Here is a 16,927-nt window from a genome sequence, read left to right as displayed (position 1 = left end):
TCTAGACCCTAGACCTGCCAATGCTCTGAGGCAGGAGTTGGCAGCCTCCAGAGCGTGAGGACATTCCTGTGGATGACGTGCTGTCCCAGCAGCCCAAACAGACAGACTGCAGCTGAGTCCTCCCTCCACCTCCCGTCCATTTACTGCAGAAGTATTAGTTCTCCTGTGTCCAGGAGGCACTGCCACTTCTCCAGGATGGGGCCAAAGTAGCATGAAAACAACTCGTGTCTTAAGAGGTGGTAAAAGGCATTATAAAAACAGCAACAAGACTGGGCACAGCAGCTCACACCTCTAATCTCAGCACTCTGAAGGCCGAGGTGGGAGGATCGCTTGAGGCCAGGAGTTCTGAACTATCCTGGGAAATAGTGAGATCCCATCTGTACAAAACATAAAAAAATTAGCCTAGCACAGTGGAAGGTACCTGTAGTCCCAGCTACTTGCAAGGCTGAGTCAGGAGGATTGCTTGAGCCCAGGAGTTGGAAGCTGCAGTGAGCTGTGATGATGCCACTGCACTGCAGCCTGGGTGACAGAAGGAGACTCTGTCTTAAAAAACAAAAATAAAAACACACCCAGCAACAAAAAATCCTCTCCCATTCCCACATCTGGAAATGTCCAAGACCCCAGCCGTCATTCACTGACAGAGGCTAAGATCACGCTGCTGACTCCCTAGACCACAGTTCCCTAAAGGCCACACTATTCCCAAGGGCCTGTGGCAGCCAGGACCTACTGAACAGAATTAGCTGGCAGACAACAGGGTGTCTGCGGAGTGACTATTCCCACCTGACACTAGAGACAGGATGCCTCCGTCCTGAGATGCGGGCCTAAGCATATTTCCTCTGCTAGGAGGGGAGACCTCGCCCATGAGCCCCAGTGCCTGCAGGCACCAGGCTGTGGAAAGGAGCACCTGAGACCTGGGCACCGTCAGTGTGAGCATCTGCTCCCGGACGGTAGCAGCTGAGACGGGAGTGAGCACAGGAGGCCTGCCTTTTGTTCAGGGAGGCCGCCAGGCACAGAGGGCACTGGGGAAGAAAGTGCTTAGTGAGCTCGCCCCAGGGAAGTGCTGTGTTCTACTGGACTGCGGCTCCCAAGTCCCCAAACACCAGCCTGCCAGCTCTGGTTCTGCTTCACTTCAGACAGGGGAAGCCATGACAGAAAGGGCTGGCCGCCCCAGAGGCCAGAGGCTGGTGACAGGTGGACACAGAAGGCGCGGTGGGGCCTGTGGGTGAATGTGGGTGACGGAACTCCACAGGAAGGGCTTGGGGCAGGCAGCCTCATGTGTGTGTATCATCCAGATACATGTGTGTGTATCAGTGGGCCCCACCGCAGGCCACACAGCTCGGCCACCTCCACAGCCACATCTCTCACGGTAACACCCTACTTTCCTAACTCAAGGATGTTAGCTTCTTGGATTTTAGATGCTGATCTTTGCATCTCACAACAGTACTACTACCTCACTGCCACTTTTTATCTTTGTTTGTCTCAAATATCTTAGCTGGGGTACAAGGGAATCTTTCTAAGAGTAGAATATGAACATTTTAACACAATAACTAAAAATGACATGAAGGCTATGTTAACCAGTTTGATGGAAGTGTTTCGGATTATGTGTGAAAACACCACACTGTACCCCAGAAGTGCATTAATGTACATAGTTACCATTAAAAATATATATATGTCTTAGCTGACCATTCCAACAAGGTAATAAGAGCAGTTAGCTCTGGTCTATGAAATGTCAAAACTCAGACACAGCCGGACATGGCGGCTCATGCCTATAATCCTAGCACTCTGGGAAGCCGAGGTGGGTGGATTGCCTGTGCTCACAGTTCAAGACCAGCCTGAGCCAGAGCCAGGCCTTGTCTCTAAAAATAGCTGGACGTTGTGACAGGTGCCTGTAGTCCCAGCCACTCAGCAGGCTGAGGCAAGGGAATCACTTGAACCCAAGAGTTAGAGGTTGCTGTGAATAAGACACCACAGCACTCCACCAAGCGTGACAAAGTGACTCTGTCTCAAAAAGAAAACAAAAACAAAAACAAAAAAAAACTCGACATAAGAATCATCCCATGCATCACAATGAATCCAAAATTGCTCTGCTTGAGGCATTGTTTACTCCAGAACGTGGGTTTCCTTCTGAGCAGGGGGTGGGCTTAGTCAGTCACGTTCTCAAATGGCAGAACAGCAGGCAGTGTCATCAGAAGAGGACAGGTATGTCTGGTGACAATATTTTGGCTTAAAATGGCATATTCATAATTATTATTGCATCATACTATCTGATATTCCTTTCTAATACTTTTGTTTGAAGAAAACTTATATGTTGTAAAATATTTCCATATTCTACTCAGTTCCAAAAATTTCCTATAGGCAGTCCCTGAGTTACAAACGAGATAGGTTCTGTGGGTTTATTCTTTTTTTTTTTTTTTTTAGACAGAGCCGTGGTACCCGGCTATTTTTGGTTGCAGTTGTCCTTGTTTAGCTGGCTCAGACTGGGTTTGAACCCGCCGCCCTTGGTGTATGTGGCCAGCACCATAACCACTGTGCTATGGGCGCCGAGCCTGTGGGTTTGTTCTTAAGTTGAACTTGCGTGTTAAGTCATAACAGAGGCCTCTATGTAACTATTACTGTAACAGCTTTGTTCTTAAGCTCGAGTTGTATGTAAATTGGGTGTCTGTAACTTGGGAGCACCCGTATTTCAGTTCAAGGAAGTTCATACCTGAATGACTAAAACTGAAAAGTAATTTGCGACAGATCCATTTCTTGACCTGTTATTAGCTGACCTGTACATTCCCAAATAAAGACAGAACTGAGGGGACTGATTGTTACGGCTGTTACTTACCAGAGTGTAGGAAATAATTTCCCCACTGCCGGCACTGATGAAAAGCCTCACACTGTGCGATCTCGTTTTCGTGGTGCGGGAAAGCCAAGTCGATTCCACCAGAGTGGATGTCCAGCTGACCTCCAAACACCATGCTGCAGGGAAGCCACGCACAGCAGGAGTTAACCCCACCCAGGACAGATCCCTCCAAGCCTCAGCTTGCATTTAATCCTTCCAGCCTTTCTCAGTGAACAAAACTGAATCTCAATTTTAAATCAGTCTGCATAATTTATTTGATTCAAGTGAAAACTGAAATCTGATTCTTACTTCATTATAAAACCCCAACTCATAGCTTTTCATGCTATTAAGGAGAATTCTCTTTGCTCCAAATACAATATGTGGTTTAAGAAAAACAACTTACAAAATTACCTTAGTAGTTTTCCAACTTTAGCAACAGACAGAACTATAAAATTGTAAGAATTTTTCATGCAGCTTTTGAAAATTTATTTTAACAGTCACATTAATAACAAATAACACGACTCCAAGCAACACATTTCACCTGTCCCTGTTTCTGCTACACTGAGTGGTCTGGATTCCAGAAAAGCCCCATGCTCTCTCTGCAAACCTACACACTGAAATTACTGGCCAACGGGGAAACGAGGCCAGGCCACTGTCACCAGAGCAGCCACCCACAAGTGGAAGCTGCTCAGGACAAGGTGGATGGCCGGTGACTCACCACGGCAGGGGTGCTGTCCACAGGCCGGCAGTACAGACAGACATGGGGCTCTGAGCACAGGGGAAGCATGACCTTGCCCAGCAGAGAGCTCACCAGGTTGGCCACAAACACTTAGGGGTTTTTCCTAAAACAGCTGAAAATAGGAGTCTCCAAAAACACCAGTGCTGAGGTCTCCCAGTGGTGCCCAGGGGTGACCTGCACATACCAGCCTCATGCAGAAATAGTGGCTATGTGTTACTTTTACATTACATCGCTGTGGTGGGTTCTGAGTAACTCACATTCTCTGAAACCTAAACGCTAGGGTGCAGACAGCAGGGTTGAAGGGACCTGCCGAGCCTGTGACGAGCAGTTCTCTTTACAAAGAGCAGACACAGATGTGACGGTGTGGAGATGTAGGATAGCTAAGCCACAGTGTTTGTGTAGTTGTCTCAATTCTTTTTTTTTTGAGACGGAGCCTTAAGCTATCCCCCTGGGGGGTACAGTGCCATGGCATCACAGCTCATAGCAACCTCCAACTCCTGGGCTCAAGCGAGTCTCCTGCCTCAGCCTCCCAAGTAGCTGGGACTACAGGCACCCACCACAACGCCTGGCCATTTTTTGGTTGCAGCCGTCATTGTTGTTTGGCAGGCCCGGGCTGGGGATTCAAACCCGCCACCTTAGGTGTACGTGGCTGGCGCCTAGAGCCACAGGCACCGAGCCAGTCGTCTCAATTCTTATCTCTATGTTAGATGGAATTTAAAGGAAGAGAAAGCTGACAAGGAATAATAACCTATTTTCATTATTCAGATCTTTCAACAAAAATAAAATATTTATTGGGAATATTTGAAATTCACTAAATGTTTTCTACTTGCTTTAGAGAAATTATTTGAATCTAAGAAACAAATACTTTTTTTACAACCCAACTTAAATCCCACAGTCTGCTATTAACAAGTATCTACAAACACGTATGAGCAGCCGAGGCCTGGCTGAAGGCTGGACACTTGTGTGTCTGTTTCTATGTGGACGGTCAGTCCTGTGCTTCCTGCATTTCCCATTGAGTCACACAGGCATCACTACAGGGGAAAGCCTGGCAGAAAAGGGAGAATTCCTTCTGGGTCTTAACAAGGACAAAATTCAGATACGCTGGCTGTGGGGACAGGTTCTCCCACCTGGTAGAATGGGGACAGCCCACTCAGGGGAGTCCAAGAGTGGAGCTGTCCTACTGTCCCAGGGGTCGCTGGGGGGACCCCAGGTCAAAATCAGACCTGTAAGTAGACACGAGCAACGCCACCACACCTGGCGAGGGGTGCACGGTGCTCTCCTCCCAAGCCCTGAGCCCCAGATCCCCATAGACAAGGATTAAGGTGCTTGGACCCTGCCGGCAGGCAGCATGGGATCAGGAACCAGACCACACAGCTACCTCTCCTAATGCAAGGGAGGTGCCAATGCCGGGGAGCTGCATTTGTCCCAGTCGTGCTCTGGGAACCGCCTGGACAGCCTGCCCAGGGGCACAGTGCCCAGCTCCCCACACCTGTCCATAGCCTTGGCTGCCCAGACCAGGCCCCAAACAGCCCTGAGCATCAAACATGCCACAGCCTGGAAGCCTCACCTTGCCATGGCAGAGCACTCGATGTGCCAGCCGGGTCTTCCATGTCCCCACGGAGAGGCCCAGAAAATCTCCTCAGGCTTGGCTGCCTTCCACAGAGCAAAGTCGCTGGCATGCCGCTTGTCAGAATCACCTGCTGATGATAAACGGCCTGTCAGTGGGAGGGGACCTCATATGGCCAGAGGCCACCACATACCCCAGAGAGCCTGCTCCCTCTCACGATGATGGCACAGCCCTCACCTGGCCACCCATCTCTTTCCCCACACAGCAGTGGAAGACCCAGCAGGGGCTGCCATCGCACTGTGCCAGGCCTGGGTGCCAGCTGCAGAGAACAGTGAGGGGTGGACAGTGAGGGGTGCAGCCCAGAGGCTGCCACTTCTGGGGGTGGACAGGATGAGTGTCCCGCATTTCCTTCTGTCCACTGTCTACCTATCAGTAACTGAGTTTCAGGGTATTTTTTCCAAAAAGGTAAGAATCAAATAGAACAAAAAGGAAATTACCACAGGTATTGGTCACAGTCTCAAAGAACAAACGGGAGATAAAGGTCAGAAGACGCATGAAAGTCACACTCAAGTTCAGAGTGGCTCCCTTCATATTCCGGGACCCCGTCCAGCCCACAGGATACCACACCTGACCTTGCGAGGGTTAGGTGCTGTTGCAGGCAAGGTCAGCAGGAAGGGGTTGGGACTCAGCAGCAAAACGGACCAGCAGGTGGCTGCCGTCTGGCTTAGGCCTGGCCTGGACAGAGGCCAGGTGGGACGATCTGGTGTGAGAAGAAATGTACCACAACATGGTCAGGGCTCTAGATGGAACCGGAGGCGCAGACCCTGAGGACCATCGGCAGCCTGCTGGTGACCTTCCCAGTTGGCATCAGTGGGGCCAAGGCCACTGGCAAGTCCCCATCTGTGCTAAGATGGAGCCGCTCCTGGGGCAGAACAAGATGGATGGCCACCAGAAGCAGGTGGTCATCCTGAGTCAGGACAGCTTCTGATGGGTCTTTGCATCCACACAGAGGCCAAGGCCCTCAAGGCCCGTTCAACCCTGTTCACAAACAACTCATCTTCACAACCCGCAGAGAAACCACGACAGGAAAGCCGTCCAGACCCCTGTGAGCAGTTCCATCCCCTGCTCCTGGAAGGAGCAGACCAGTCACTCTCTATCCTATACATGCAGTGCTCTGTGAAGGGGTCCTGGCCTTCTGCTCCCAGGAGGTATGAGACCTGCTCCAGACGAAGCTTCTCATGGAGATGGAGGCCGACACCCAGCTCCCTGCTGAGTCCTGAGGGACGACAGTGGGCAAGGCAGGGCCCTTGGGCAGACTGTCTCAGTACAGTACAACCCTCAAGCCCGCCTGCGAGGATTACTATCTGCCAACAAGGAAATATGCCGACGTGATGGTCCCCAGAGTCCATTAACCTCATCATGTAGCACAGCCAGGATGTTTCAATTGGAGGGCTCTCTCAATAGCTGACCACCAGCTATCTCAACAGCAATACCCCTTCATTAACCAGGCAAGCACTGGGGCCTGCCTGAGACCCCAGCACCTATCTCTGAGCAACAGAGAAGTCGGGAAGCACCTCTCATCTGTACACACTATATATCAGGACATGCCATGCAGATGAAATGGCTTTGATTTTTTTTTCTTGGTATCCTCAGAAGACAGAAAGCCCCTTTTTGGTTTTGTTTTTGGAGACAGGAGCTTACTCTGTTGCCCAGGGAGCAGTGGCATCACCATAGCTCGCTACAGCCTCAAACTCTCAGGTTCAAGTGATCCTCCTGCCTCAGCCTCCTGAGAAGCTGGCACTGTAGGTGCTCATCACCACTCCCGGCTAATTTTTCTTTCTTTCTTTTTTATTTTGGCTGGAGTTGTCATTATTGTTTAGCAGGCCTAACCCAGGCTTGAACCCGCCAGCCTTGGTGTATGTGGCTAGCACCCTACTCTGAGCTACAGGCGCCAAGCCAATTTTTCTGTTTTTTGTAGAGACTGGTTCTCACTATGTTGCTCAGGCTGGGCTCAAATTCCTGCCTTCAATTAATCTTTCTGCTTTGGCCTCCTAAAGTGTTAGGATTACAAGCATGAGCTATCCCACTCAGCCCTTTGATTTTTTTTTTCCTTCTTGTACTTTGGAAGAGCAAAATGAAACAGAACTTGACCCTGAGCTTAAATGGCAAAACTGCGCCACCTACTACATCACCGGATGTCTCAGTATGAATCCAACACGTAACTAGTTATAAATACACACATATATAATACAAGTAAGTCAATAAAATAATAAAATCACATTCCCTAAGATGCACCTTGTTTCCACGTCTGCCTGTGAGGAGCAGGGCTCCCTTTCCTGTGCCTGGGGTCACAGCACGACGTGCAGCCGCTGGACTGTCCACACCACACTGTGCCTTCGCTGGCTCTGCTCAGAGCACTGCACCAGCTCGTCTGTGGAAATCATCCTTGAAGAGTCTCCACAGAGACAAATCCCGGGAGAAAAGGAAGAAAAGTAAAGGGGGCAGGGGTGGACTTACATCAGGTGACATGCTGGTGACCAAGCGGAGACTCTAAGCTAGAGAGGCTGCCACCATCGAGGGGAAGCTGCCCGTCCGGGCCAGCCAACCTGTGCTCCCTAAAACCTGCTGTCCTGTCTGACTGCAACAGCCAGAGCCCACGTGCACAATGCCCCATAAGGCCTTTCAAACTATGATGAATCTGCAAGTATTGAGCTTTTTGGGGGCAGACACTGATACTTTTTCTAGGCCAGCCCAGACATGCCATGTTTTTACTACTAACAAAATGACTAGACTTCAGAGAAAAACATCCTCTGGGCACGCAGGCACACAGAGCAGCTCATGCACGCTACGCGTGAAGTCAGAGGACCCGCACACTTTGATGACAGCACGCCATGGTGGGAGAAATACTCATGGACAGAAGACACAGCCCGGGGTTTCTAGCCAAATGGACAACGTCATCACAGGCAGAAAGTCAGCAGACGCTGGCCCGAGGGAAGTCGACCCAGAGACGGAGAACGGGCAGAATGAACAAGGCAGGAGGTGGTGCAGCCAGAAGCACTGACACACGGACCCATGCGGTGGGAGGCAAGGGGACCTGCTGACTACGCTGGCCCCACAGGCAGGGCTGCTGGGTCCCGATGGAGGGTGAGGCAGCAGACGCCAGGGAAACAGAGAGGTGCGGGTGCAAACAGAGGTGCCGAGTGGCCTGCCGTAGCATCTATTTTGTGTACAGATACTTTAATTTATCACCTCTGTCCAATGAAAAGGCCGAGAAACAATGACAGTTCACAGCAATGAGTATCCTTGGTGCCCACTCCACGTTCTGCAAACACCATCTTTCATTAAAGAAAAATAGGGCTCTCAGGAGAAAGGCATATTCCAAGATGAGCTGGGAATAGCTTGTCACCACGGACAGAAGCAGTGAGTCATCCCGCACAGCATGGCTACGTCTGAGGGACTTGGGAGTCAACCAACAGGGGCTCCCATTGGCACAGGAAGGGACAGTTTAGGACCAATAAGGATGACAACAGCTAAATGTTAAAACACAGCACATACATCTAAGTTTTTAAGTCCCTAAGCACCTAATAATTAAAAAAACACTCACAGGCGGCACCTCAAAGGAGTAGGGTGCTGGCCCCATATGCCGGAGGTGGAGGGTTCAAACCCAGCCCCAGCAAAAACTGCAAAAAAAAAAAACCTACTCACTGTCACCCTCAGAGAATGATACAGCAACCAACTCTTTATTTTGATAATCAGTAAATAAATAAAGAAAAAAGCCTTGTACATTTATACATCCTGCCTTTCCTAGACAAAATGTACCACCAAGAAAATAAGTAACAAACAACCTGTCTGCATAACAGTCCTCAGGGAAGTGACCGTGACAGAAGGGAGTGTCATCCTGTGCAGCCTCTTTCACCATTAAGGGTCTACACCCAGCACCACACAGGTCGCTGGCACCAAGACGCAGCCTGCACATCTCCCTGGGAAGGTCGCACCCACGCAGCAGCCTTCTCCAGAAATTCAGGACTGGATTAAGCCTCTAGATTAAACTTCCAATTTGCAAAAATAGATAGGTCATAGGTTAGAGGGAAATGTCAAACACCACCATGGGAACAGAATCAACTGAGGAGACCAGAGATGCGCAGTGTCCCTTGAGTGATTCAGCCGACCCCAACCTAGGAGACCGGAGACGCACAGTGTCGCTTGAGTGAATCAGCCAATCCCAACCAAAGAGACTGGAAACATGCAGTGTTGCTTGAGTGAATTGTTAGAAGGTGTGGAGGAGGACTCACAGGCTAACACATCTACCACAAGCAAAAAGCCAGGACAGCTACGGCCAACTTGGGTTTGGCAACACGTGCTTGTGTCATCAACCCACTCAGAAAGATGGGGAGGTGGCAGGCAGGCCTGGGAGCTTGCAATCCACTGGGGTGACCACAGGGATTCCGCCTACCCAAATCCAGCACGCTAGGTATACTGTATGCTGTTTTTTATTGTTGTCATTATAGAAATATAAATTTTTTTTGAAAACACACACTACTGCTTTGAAACAATAAACACCAAGGTGGTAATTTTTTTTACTATATAAAGAGTAAGTTGTTTTATTATCTTTGTTTTACATGTTTCCTAATTTTATGCTATTATAACCAATACAACTATGTTGCTCACCTTTAGGAAAATAATTTTCATTTTAAAAAGTAATGCTGTGAGGAGGAGCAGCAGTAAGAACTTTAGCTGGCTGCAGGGGTGGAGACACACTGAGCTGCAGGGGGGAGGAAGTGCCCAGGGCAGCGGCAGGAATGTGCCTAGAATTGTAGGAGTGGGGCTGCTGGGAGCTGAGGGCCTAGGACACACAGAGAGCTGCGAGGGTGGGGACATGGCAAGAGCTGCAGGAGTGGCGATGCTGAGCGCTACAGGGGCAGGGACGTACGGACAGCTACAAGGGCAGGGATGTATGGAGTGTTACAGGGGCAGGATGCCCTGAACGCTATACTGTGGGCAGAACGGCTGGCTGTGCTGGAGGACAGTCTGGCAGTTTCTTACAGAACTAAACATATTATGACCATGTGATTCAGCAATGTCACTCCCTAGTATTTACTCAAAGGAGTTGAAAACTCAACGTCCACACAAAAACTTGCACATGGATGTCTATAGCAGCTTCGTTCACAGCTGCCAAAACTGAGAAGCCACCAAGACGCCCTTCAGGAGGTGAATGGTAAAGTGCTGTAAACCTGGACAATAGATGGTATTCAGCGTGAAAAGAAACCTGCTACAGGCTGGGAGAAGATGATGAGGACAGAAATGCACATTCCTAAGTGGAAGAAGCCCACTGAGCAGGTGTGCGCTGAGCTGAGCAGGTGCACACTGAGCTGAGCAGGTGCGCGCTGAGCTGAGCAGGTGCGCGCTGAGCTGAGCAGGTGCGCCCTGAGCTGAGCAGGTGCACACTGAGCTGAGCAGGAGCACACTGAGCTGAGCAGATGCACACTGAGCTGAGCAGATGCACACTGAGCTGAGCAGGTGCACACTGAGCTGAGCAGGTATGTGCTGTCTGAGAGCACCCTGAAAAGGCAGGTCTCTGGAGGCAGTGGTAAGATCAGTGGGCTTCTCTGCACAGTGATCTGCCCGTGTGACACCCGAACCCCAGAACACACAGCACCAGGAGTGGCCCATCATGTAAACTGAGTCTCTGCTGACAGTGACAAGTCTATAGGAATGTAGAAATGGGCCACTCTGGTGCTGGGGGAGGACACATCAGGGAACTCTTTGCATCCTACTCTCAATTCTGAACCAAAAATGGCTCTAAAATATACAATCTATTAACTTTGAAAAAGAACAACTGTTGCTGATGCAAAAATGTATGACTCTCAGAAACAACCTCTCTGCTTGTGTGAGGTGCAACGCTGGGCCTGCTGTTAACGACACCTGTTCTGGCCCTGGGGGAGGGGAGCAGGGTGCTGATAGGTGAAAGTAACAAAGCCATTTCTGAGGAGTCCAGCAAGGCCATTAGTGATCATTGTGGAAGTGCAGAGCTTACAGGACAGGAAGACGGTGACCAAAGGCAGAAATAACACGAACAATTTGTCTTTGTGTTTCTGCTTACTCTTCTTGCTTTGTTCCCTTAAGTGGTAACCTTTTAAAATTATTTTTAACTTAGATCTCTATGCTATATCTATTATCTCTTTTCCATAAAAATGATTTTGACCTAACAATTTACTAGAACAGAACAAAGTGTGTGGGATAGCCTCACACAGACCAGGAATCTGCTCCATGACCCTGGCGGGACACGGATGACTGTGACGGCCCAACCCAGGGATGTGTGTGTTCTCATATGCAGGGAAAACCCAAGGACAGGGGACAGTCACTACTGCAGAGCCTCGGGGAAAGGAGTGGCTGCTGGCGGGGAGAGGCTCCATGTGCTGTTGGAACTTCACACTGCACATGGTATATCTATTCAAAGAAACCAAATCTAATTCGCAACATGGCTGTGACCAGCGGACAGCCACCGTCGCCATGTCTGCCAAGTAGTGTGCACATTCCAGACCTCACCTCCCCACAACCAAGGCGCAAGGCGGAGGCACAGGGCCCAAGGGCTCTCACCCACCTGGCTCTCCAACTGGACCTGGGGCCACGCTGACCAGTTTGCCATACTTGTCTCCTCTGGACTTCAGATCGAAGTAGACATTGCCTGTTTCACAAAGGTAATTAGGAACTCATCATTTCTTAGTCAAATATCAGCCCTTATTCAAGCTTAATATCTAACAAGCAACTAGTATTTACATCTAGAATATGGTATATGGCCTTCTCTTGGGTCCTTGTAACACACACACACACACACACCCCTTCAGAGATGAGGTCTCGCTATGCCCCCAGGCTGGAGTGTGAGTACTCACAGGTGAGACCATGGTACACTTGAACTGCTGGGCTTCAACAATCCCCTTACCGCAGACTCCAGATCCAGGGCAGCATACCCACCTTAGCATCTTTTTTTTTTTTTTTTTTTTTTACCAAAATTAAAAACAATAGCAATACTATAGTATAAAAGCATACACTTAGACATATTGTGCGTGTGTAAAAACGTGAAAGCACAAATGTAAGTTCTTTGTAACATGCTGAGATTATCTATCAATCTGTCTATCTCTCTACCTATCTATCTGAGACAGAGTCTTATTCTATGCCCAGGCTAGAATATCATGGCATCATTGCTCACAGCAACCTCAATCTCTTGGGCTTAAGTGATCCTCTTGCCTCAGTCTCGTATGTAGCTGGTACTACAGGTGCCTGCCACAATACTCAGCTCATTTTTTTCTGTTTTCAGTAGAGATGGAGTCTCGCTCTTGCTCAGGCTAGTCACGAACTCCTGAGCTCAGTACATCCACCTGCCTCAGCCTCCCAGAGTACTAGGATTACAGACATGAGCTACTGGGCCAGGCAAGAATTTCTTTTAATCAGAAAAGAGAAAAGTGTAATCATTGGCCTTTGTTCAGCTGAATTAAGGCTTTATGTTATAAACAAACAAAGATACTATTTCTTTATCTAGCTCTCCTAATTTACTTAGGATAAAAACACTGCATGCTGGAGGCAGCTAGAGGCATGTGGGAAGCTGCCGCCTTGTTGAGAAGCCCAAGGTCCACTTTTACAGACCAAGGGTCAAAGATGACCCTTGGCAGAGACCCCTGCTACCCTCACCACCAAGGAAACTGAGGCAGGGGTGAGAAGGAAACGCTGGAAGTGGGGACTGCCCTCGGGGAGGAAGGACCAGCCCTCGGCCCCAGGGCTGGCTGTGGCCACACCTGAAGGATGAGGAGCCAGTCGAGGTCATGCAGAGGCCACCCCCAGGATCACAGGCTCCACCCACCAAGGCATCTGACAACACACGGTTGTTGTTAGGGCCCAAGCGTGAGTCTGATTTTTAACCTTTACCAATTTTCAATCTTCACATTCTTTTTACTAATACATGTAGACTAATTCCTATCCACACTACCCTTTCTGAGGCCACTGGTCTTATCAAGATCAAGGAAGCTTCTTGACTACACCAAGGCCCTCCACCACCACGTCCTCAGTGCGTGGACATGACAGGCCCCTTAGCACAATGGTCCCTGGTGACAGCAAGGGGCATGATGGCTTGAGGAAAGGAAACCAAGTGAGCCAGGGCCAGCCCTGCCTCTGGCGTCCTCCCTTGTCATTGCCAAGCTGAAGCTGGGTGCTGAGGGTGCAGCTTTGGACAGCAGAGGAGACACCCAGGCCCTGTGGACCTGTCCGTGAAGGCAGAATGCACACAGTGCTTAGAAAGGTTTCCAGAGAGAGAGAGACTACTCCCTTCAACAGAGGAAACTTCCTCTCACCTTTGTTTACATTACCGATTTGCTGAGCAAACTGTTTTCCATCAACAGGTCGAAGATCAAATTACAGCCCCCTGGGGGACTGTCACAAAGTCAGACCACAGGGGTTTGGGTGAATGTAGGTGTATTCTGAATTAATGAGTTTGTGTTATCATTAGAATTTTACAATAAAACATGGGAATAAAACAAGCAGCACTGATTCCTCAGGCCTGAGAGGATGTGAGTCCTGAATACCTCAGGAACTTTCACTGGTTTATTTCTGGAACAGAAGCTGGGGGGGGGGGCTGCACATCTAAGGTGCACAAGGGCAGAAAGATAATTCCTGTGCTTCTGTTTTCTGGTACAAACTCCAGTCTAATCACCTAAGTCTTCTAAAAAGAACTCCTTGGAAACGAAATCTCCTCTATCAAGTTAGCGCAGATAAAAGCCGAGGCACATCTACCTGTACAGGCGGCTAAGCGCTCCATCCACCTGTGTAGGCGGCTGAGCGCTCCCTGGCTGGCACAGGAGGGAAGGTGCTGGTGGCCCAGGAGCCCTGCTCCTGCTTCCTAACTGGCCATTGACTTGCAATAGGGCTTCACGCCCAGCCTATCTACAGCCCTGGGCTGGGCAATCTGCTGGGTCACTCAACACAGAAAAGAGTTCTCTTGAGTCTGAGAATTTACATGCAGATAGGAATAAAATGTGACTACATTAAACAGCCAACTGTGGAGCAGAGACGTGGCTACCAGAGGGTGCCACGTAGATGCCATGGCCGACAAAGACAGCTCTGTGCCCACCCTGGTCGTGGAGAGGGACTTCACAGGGGATCAGCCCCGAGCTGGACTTGGAGTTGGATAGAAAGAGCAAGAACTCAACACAAATGCAAAATACAGGATGCCAGCCTTGCCCAGGTGCTACAGACAGAAGACCCACAAACCAACGGCACCACCAAGCCACCCAACGTCCTGAGAGGCTTCTGGTTTTGCTACTGTCTGAGTGAGCCTGTGGGGAGTCCGGAGGATGAGGAGGCAGAACTGACACACAGATTCCAGAAACACCCTCAGAGGGTTACAATGTGGGGCTGGGCCATGATGGAAAACGGGACAGCTGAGGGAATGTAACATGGACAGGACAGTGTTGGGCATTATTCTCTGTCTCAGGCCTGACGCTGAGGCCAGGGCTCCTCTTACCCAGAGCCAATGTGGCCAGCGCTCGCCCCTGATAGACACCCAGAGGCGGATGACCCTGGTAGGCTCCCACAGGATGGAGGGTCTCTAGAGGGCCTGCCTTTATCCCCAATTCTATGAGGACCAGCTGTGCACCCACCACCCAGCTTCCACAGGTGCAACCAAAATAGCTGTCCAGATAGTAACCTCTTCCTGGGACTAGAAAATAAGGTGAAGGCTCAGGGCCTGTAGCTCAGTGGCTAGGGCGCCAGCCACATACACTGGAGCTGGCGGGTTCAAATCCAGCCAGTCCTGCCAAACAACAATGACAACTACAACCAAATAATAGCCAGATGTTGTGGCAGGCACCTGTAGTCCCAACTACCTGGGAGGCTGAGGCCAGAGAATTGCTAGAGCCCAAGAGCTGGAAGTTGCCGTGAGCTGTGATGCCACAGCACTCTACCAAGGGTGACAAAGTGAGACTCTCTCAAAAAAAAAAAAAAAAAAAAAAAGAAAAGAAAAGAAGGTGGAAAACGCCACAACGTCCTTGTTGCAGAACTAACATCAACACAGACAGTACACGTCCAGTCTCTCCGAATCCCATCAGCCTTGCCTGGTGACTGTTTTAACAGCAGGACCTACCTTTTGCTGTTGAGTAGGCGTGCCCACGAGCAATTATTCCTTCAATGAATGAAATTATCTGGGGGATATTTTCAGTGACCCTCAGGTATACTGTGGGCGGGAGCACCTGGAAGAAAGGGGAGATGCAAGCTTGTCCCCGCCAGGCAGACACGGTCAGCCTGCACCCTCCTGGCGGCCTGCACCCTCCTGGCAGCCTGCACCCTCCTGGCAGTGAGACTCAGCTCTACCTTCAGGGCCGCCATGTCTTGCTTAAATTCTTCCTCGTAGTGCCGGGCGAGAGAAACAGGTGGCAGGTCCATCTGCAGAAGGGTCAGATGAGCACAGGAATGAGGTGGCGGATTCATGACACCAACACACAAAAAGAGGGAAGCCTGCACCCCAATTCCAGGCACTCTCTCTCGTGGCCCAGCAGCCTGCAAGGGCTCAGCTTCCATCAAGCCTGGGGGTTCTCCTGCTGGGCAGTAGGCTCACACCAGAGCCTCAGGCAGTCTAACAGGCTTCCTGACTGCCTGGGGGTTCTCCTGCTAGGCAGTAGGCTCACACCAGAGCCTCAGGCAGTCTAACAGGCTTCCTGACTTTGCTTTCTAGCTACAGACAAAAGGAACAAATAATGTCAAGATCTCCACTATCTAATAAAAAACCAAAACACACCAAAAATTCTCCCCTTTTCTAAGACAAAGGCGAAATCAATCTAGTCCACATAACGACAAGAAACTTGAGTTCCTATCTTAGCACTTAACCCTCAGGTGGAAAAAAAAAAACAGCCAAAAATACATTACAGAGGAAATCTCTAGAGAAGTACTTTAGAAGTAATTTCACACACTGAGATGGGACTGTCAGGCACAGTAAAGCCCCTGGGCCACGGCAGTTCCCTGGGGGACACCAGACCCCCAAGGCAGTGCACAGCTGGCACTGGGACACAAAATGAGTGACACTCGCGTGATTTACTACTTTTCAAAAGAAAGCATTCCATGAGCAGCTGCATAGGCACCGTCAAGTTCTGAGACTGAGCCAGGTTTAATCACTGCTGACCTCACGCCAGTGACCCATGAGGTCCCGAACTCAGCTGGACTCTCCACACATGACCCCAGGAAATAAATAGGTTTCCTCACTTGACAGGTGGAGGCATTTCCAACATGGGATATGAAGAAACTTCCTCAGGCAAAACTGTATGGGTGGGGCCAGATGCCAACCATGTGGCCCTGAGGCCCACGGTCCCCCAGCCCAGAGACTGTGCTCTGAAACAGCAGTCACCCCAGAAACCTCACCTAGTGAATGTGTGTGGAAGAAGGAAGCCTGGGCACTCCATGCTGCCACCCAGGGGCCTTTTAAGCTACACCTCCCAGACTCCAATGTCTGTGCAACGCAGACATAAGCCCCCAACAGCCCCTCAGAAGACCATGAAGATAAAGTGAGATGCCTTACACAAGCAATGCTAGACCACAGCACACGGCTGTCAAAGAGAGGGTGCCTGGCACTCACTGGGACTTCAGTCCCTTCCTTGGGGAATAGCTTGGTAGCAAACAGACCTTTTAAAAAATAGATCCCTTAATTTACATCCCTTCTAGAGGACCAAAAGGCCACACAAAAAAGTCTAAACAGTGTCTTCTTGCCACTTCCGAAGATTCAGATACTATGCACTTTTGGATCTAAATATCAGGTAGCTGT

The 16,927-nt window shown here is 49.9% G+C and overlaps 1 protein-coding gene across 2 annotated transcripts in view; it reads right to left on the bottom strand.

Annotated features, from left to right (window-relative positions):
- Nucleotides 1–16,927, bottom strand: part of CARS2 (cysteinyl-tRNA synthetase 2, mitochondrial) — a 60,588-nt gene that overhangs the window by 20,305 nt on the left and 23,356 nt on the right. The window contains exons 4-8 of one of the 2 annotated variants that reach the window (XM_023519174.1): nt 15,487–15,558; nt 15,260–15,365; nt 11,732–11,815; nt 5,131–5,263; nt 2,828–2,961 (exon numbers count right to left, since the gene is read on the bottom strand). In XM_023519174.1, coding sequence (XP_023374942.1) covers nt 2,828–2,961; nt 5,131–5,263; nt 11,732–11,815; nt 15,260–15,365; nt 15,487–15,558 — 529 coding nt within the window. The remainder of the gene's footprint in view (nt 1–2,827; nt 2,962–5,130; nt 5,264–11,731; nt 11,816–15,259; nt 15,366–15,486; nt 15,559–16,927) is intronic. The other variant, XM_012811512.2, reaches the window with a different exon arrangement.

This window comes from Otolemur garnettii, unplaced genomic scaffold, assembly GCF_000181295.1.
Source record: "Otolemur garnettii isolate 467f Iridium unplaced genomic scaffold, OtoGar3 scaffold00161, whole genome shotgun sequence".
Taxonomy (NCBI): domain Eukaryota; kingdom Metazoa; phylum Chordata; class Mammalia; order Primates; family Galagidae; genus Otolemur; species Otolemur garnettii.
This window is presented reverse-complemented; position numbering and strand designations above follow the sequence as displayed.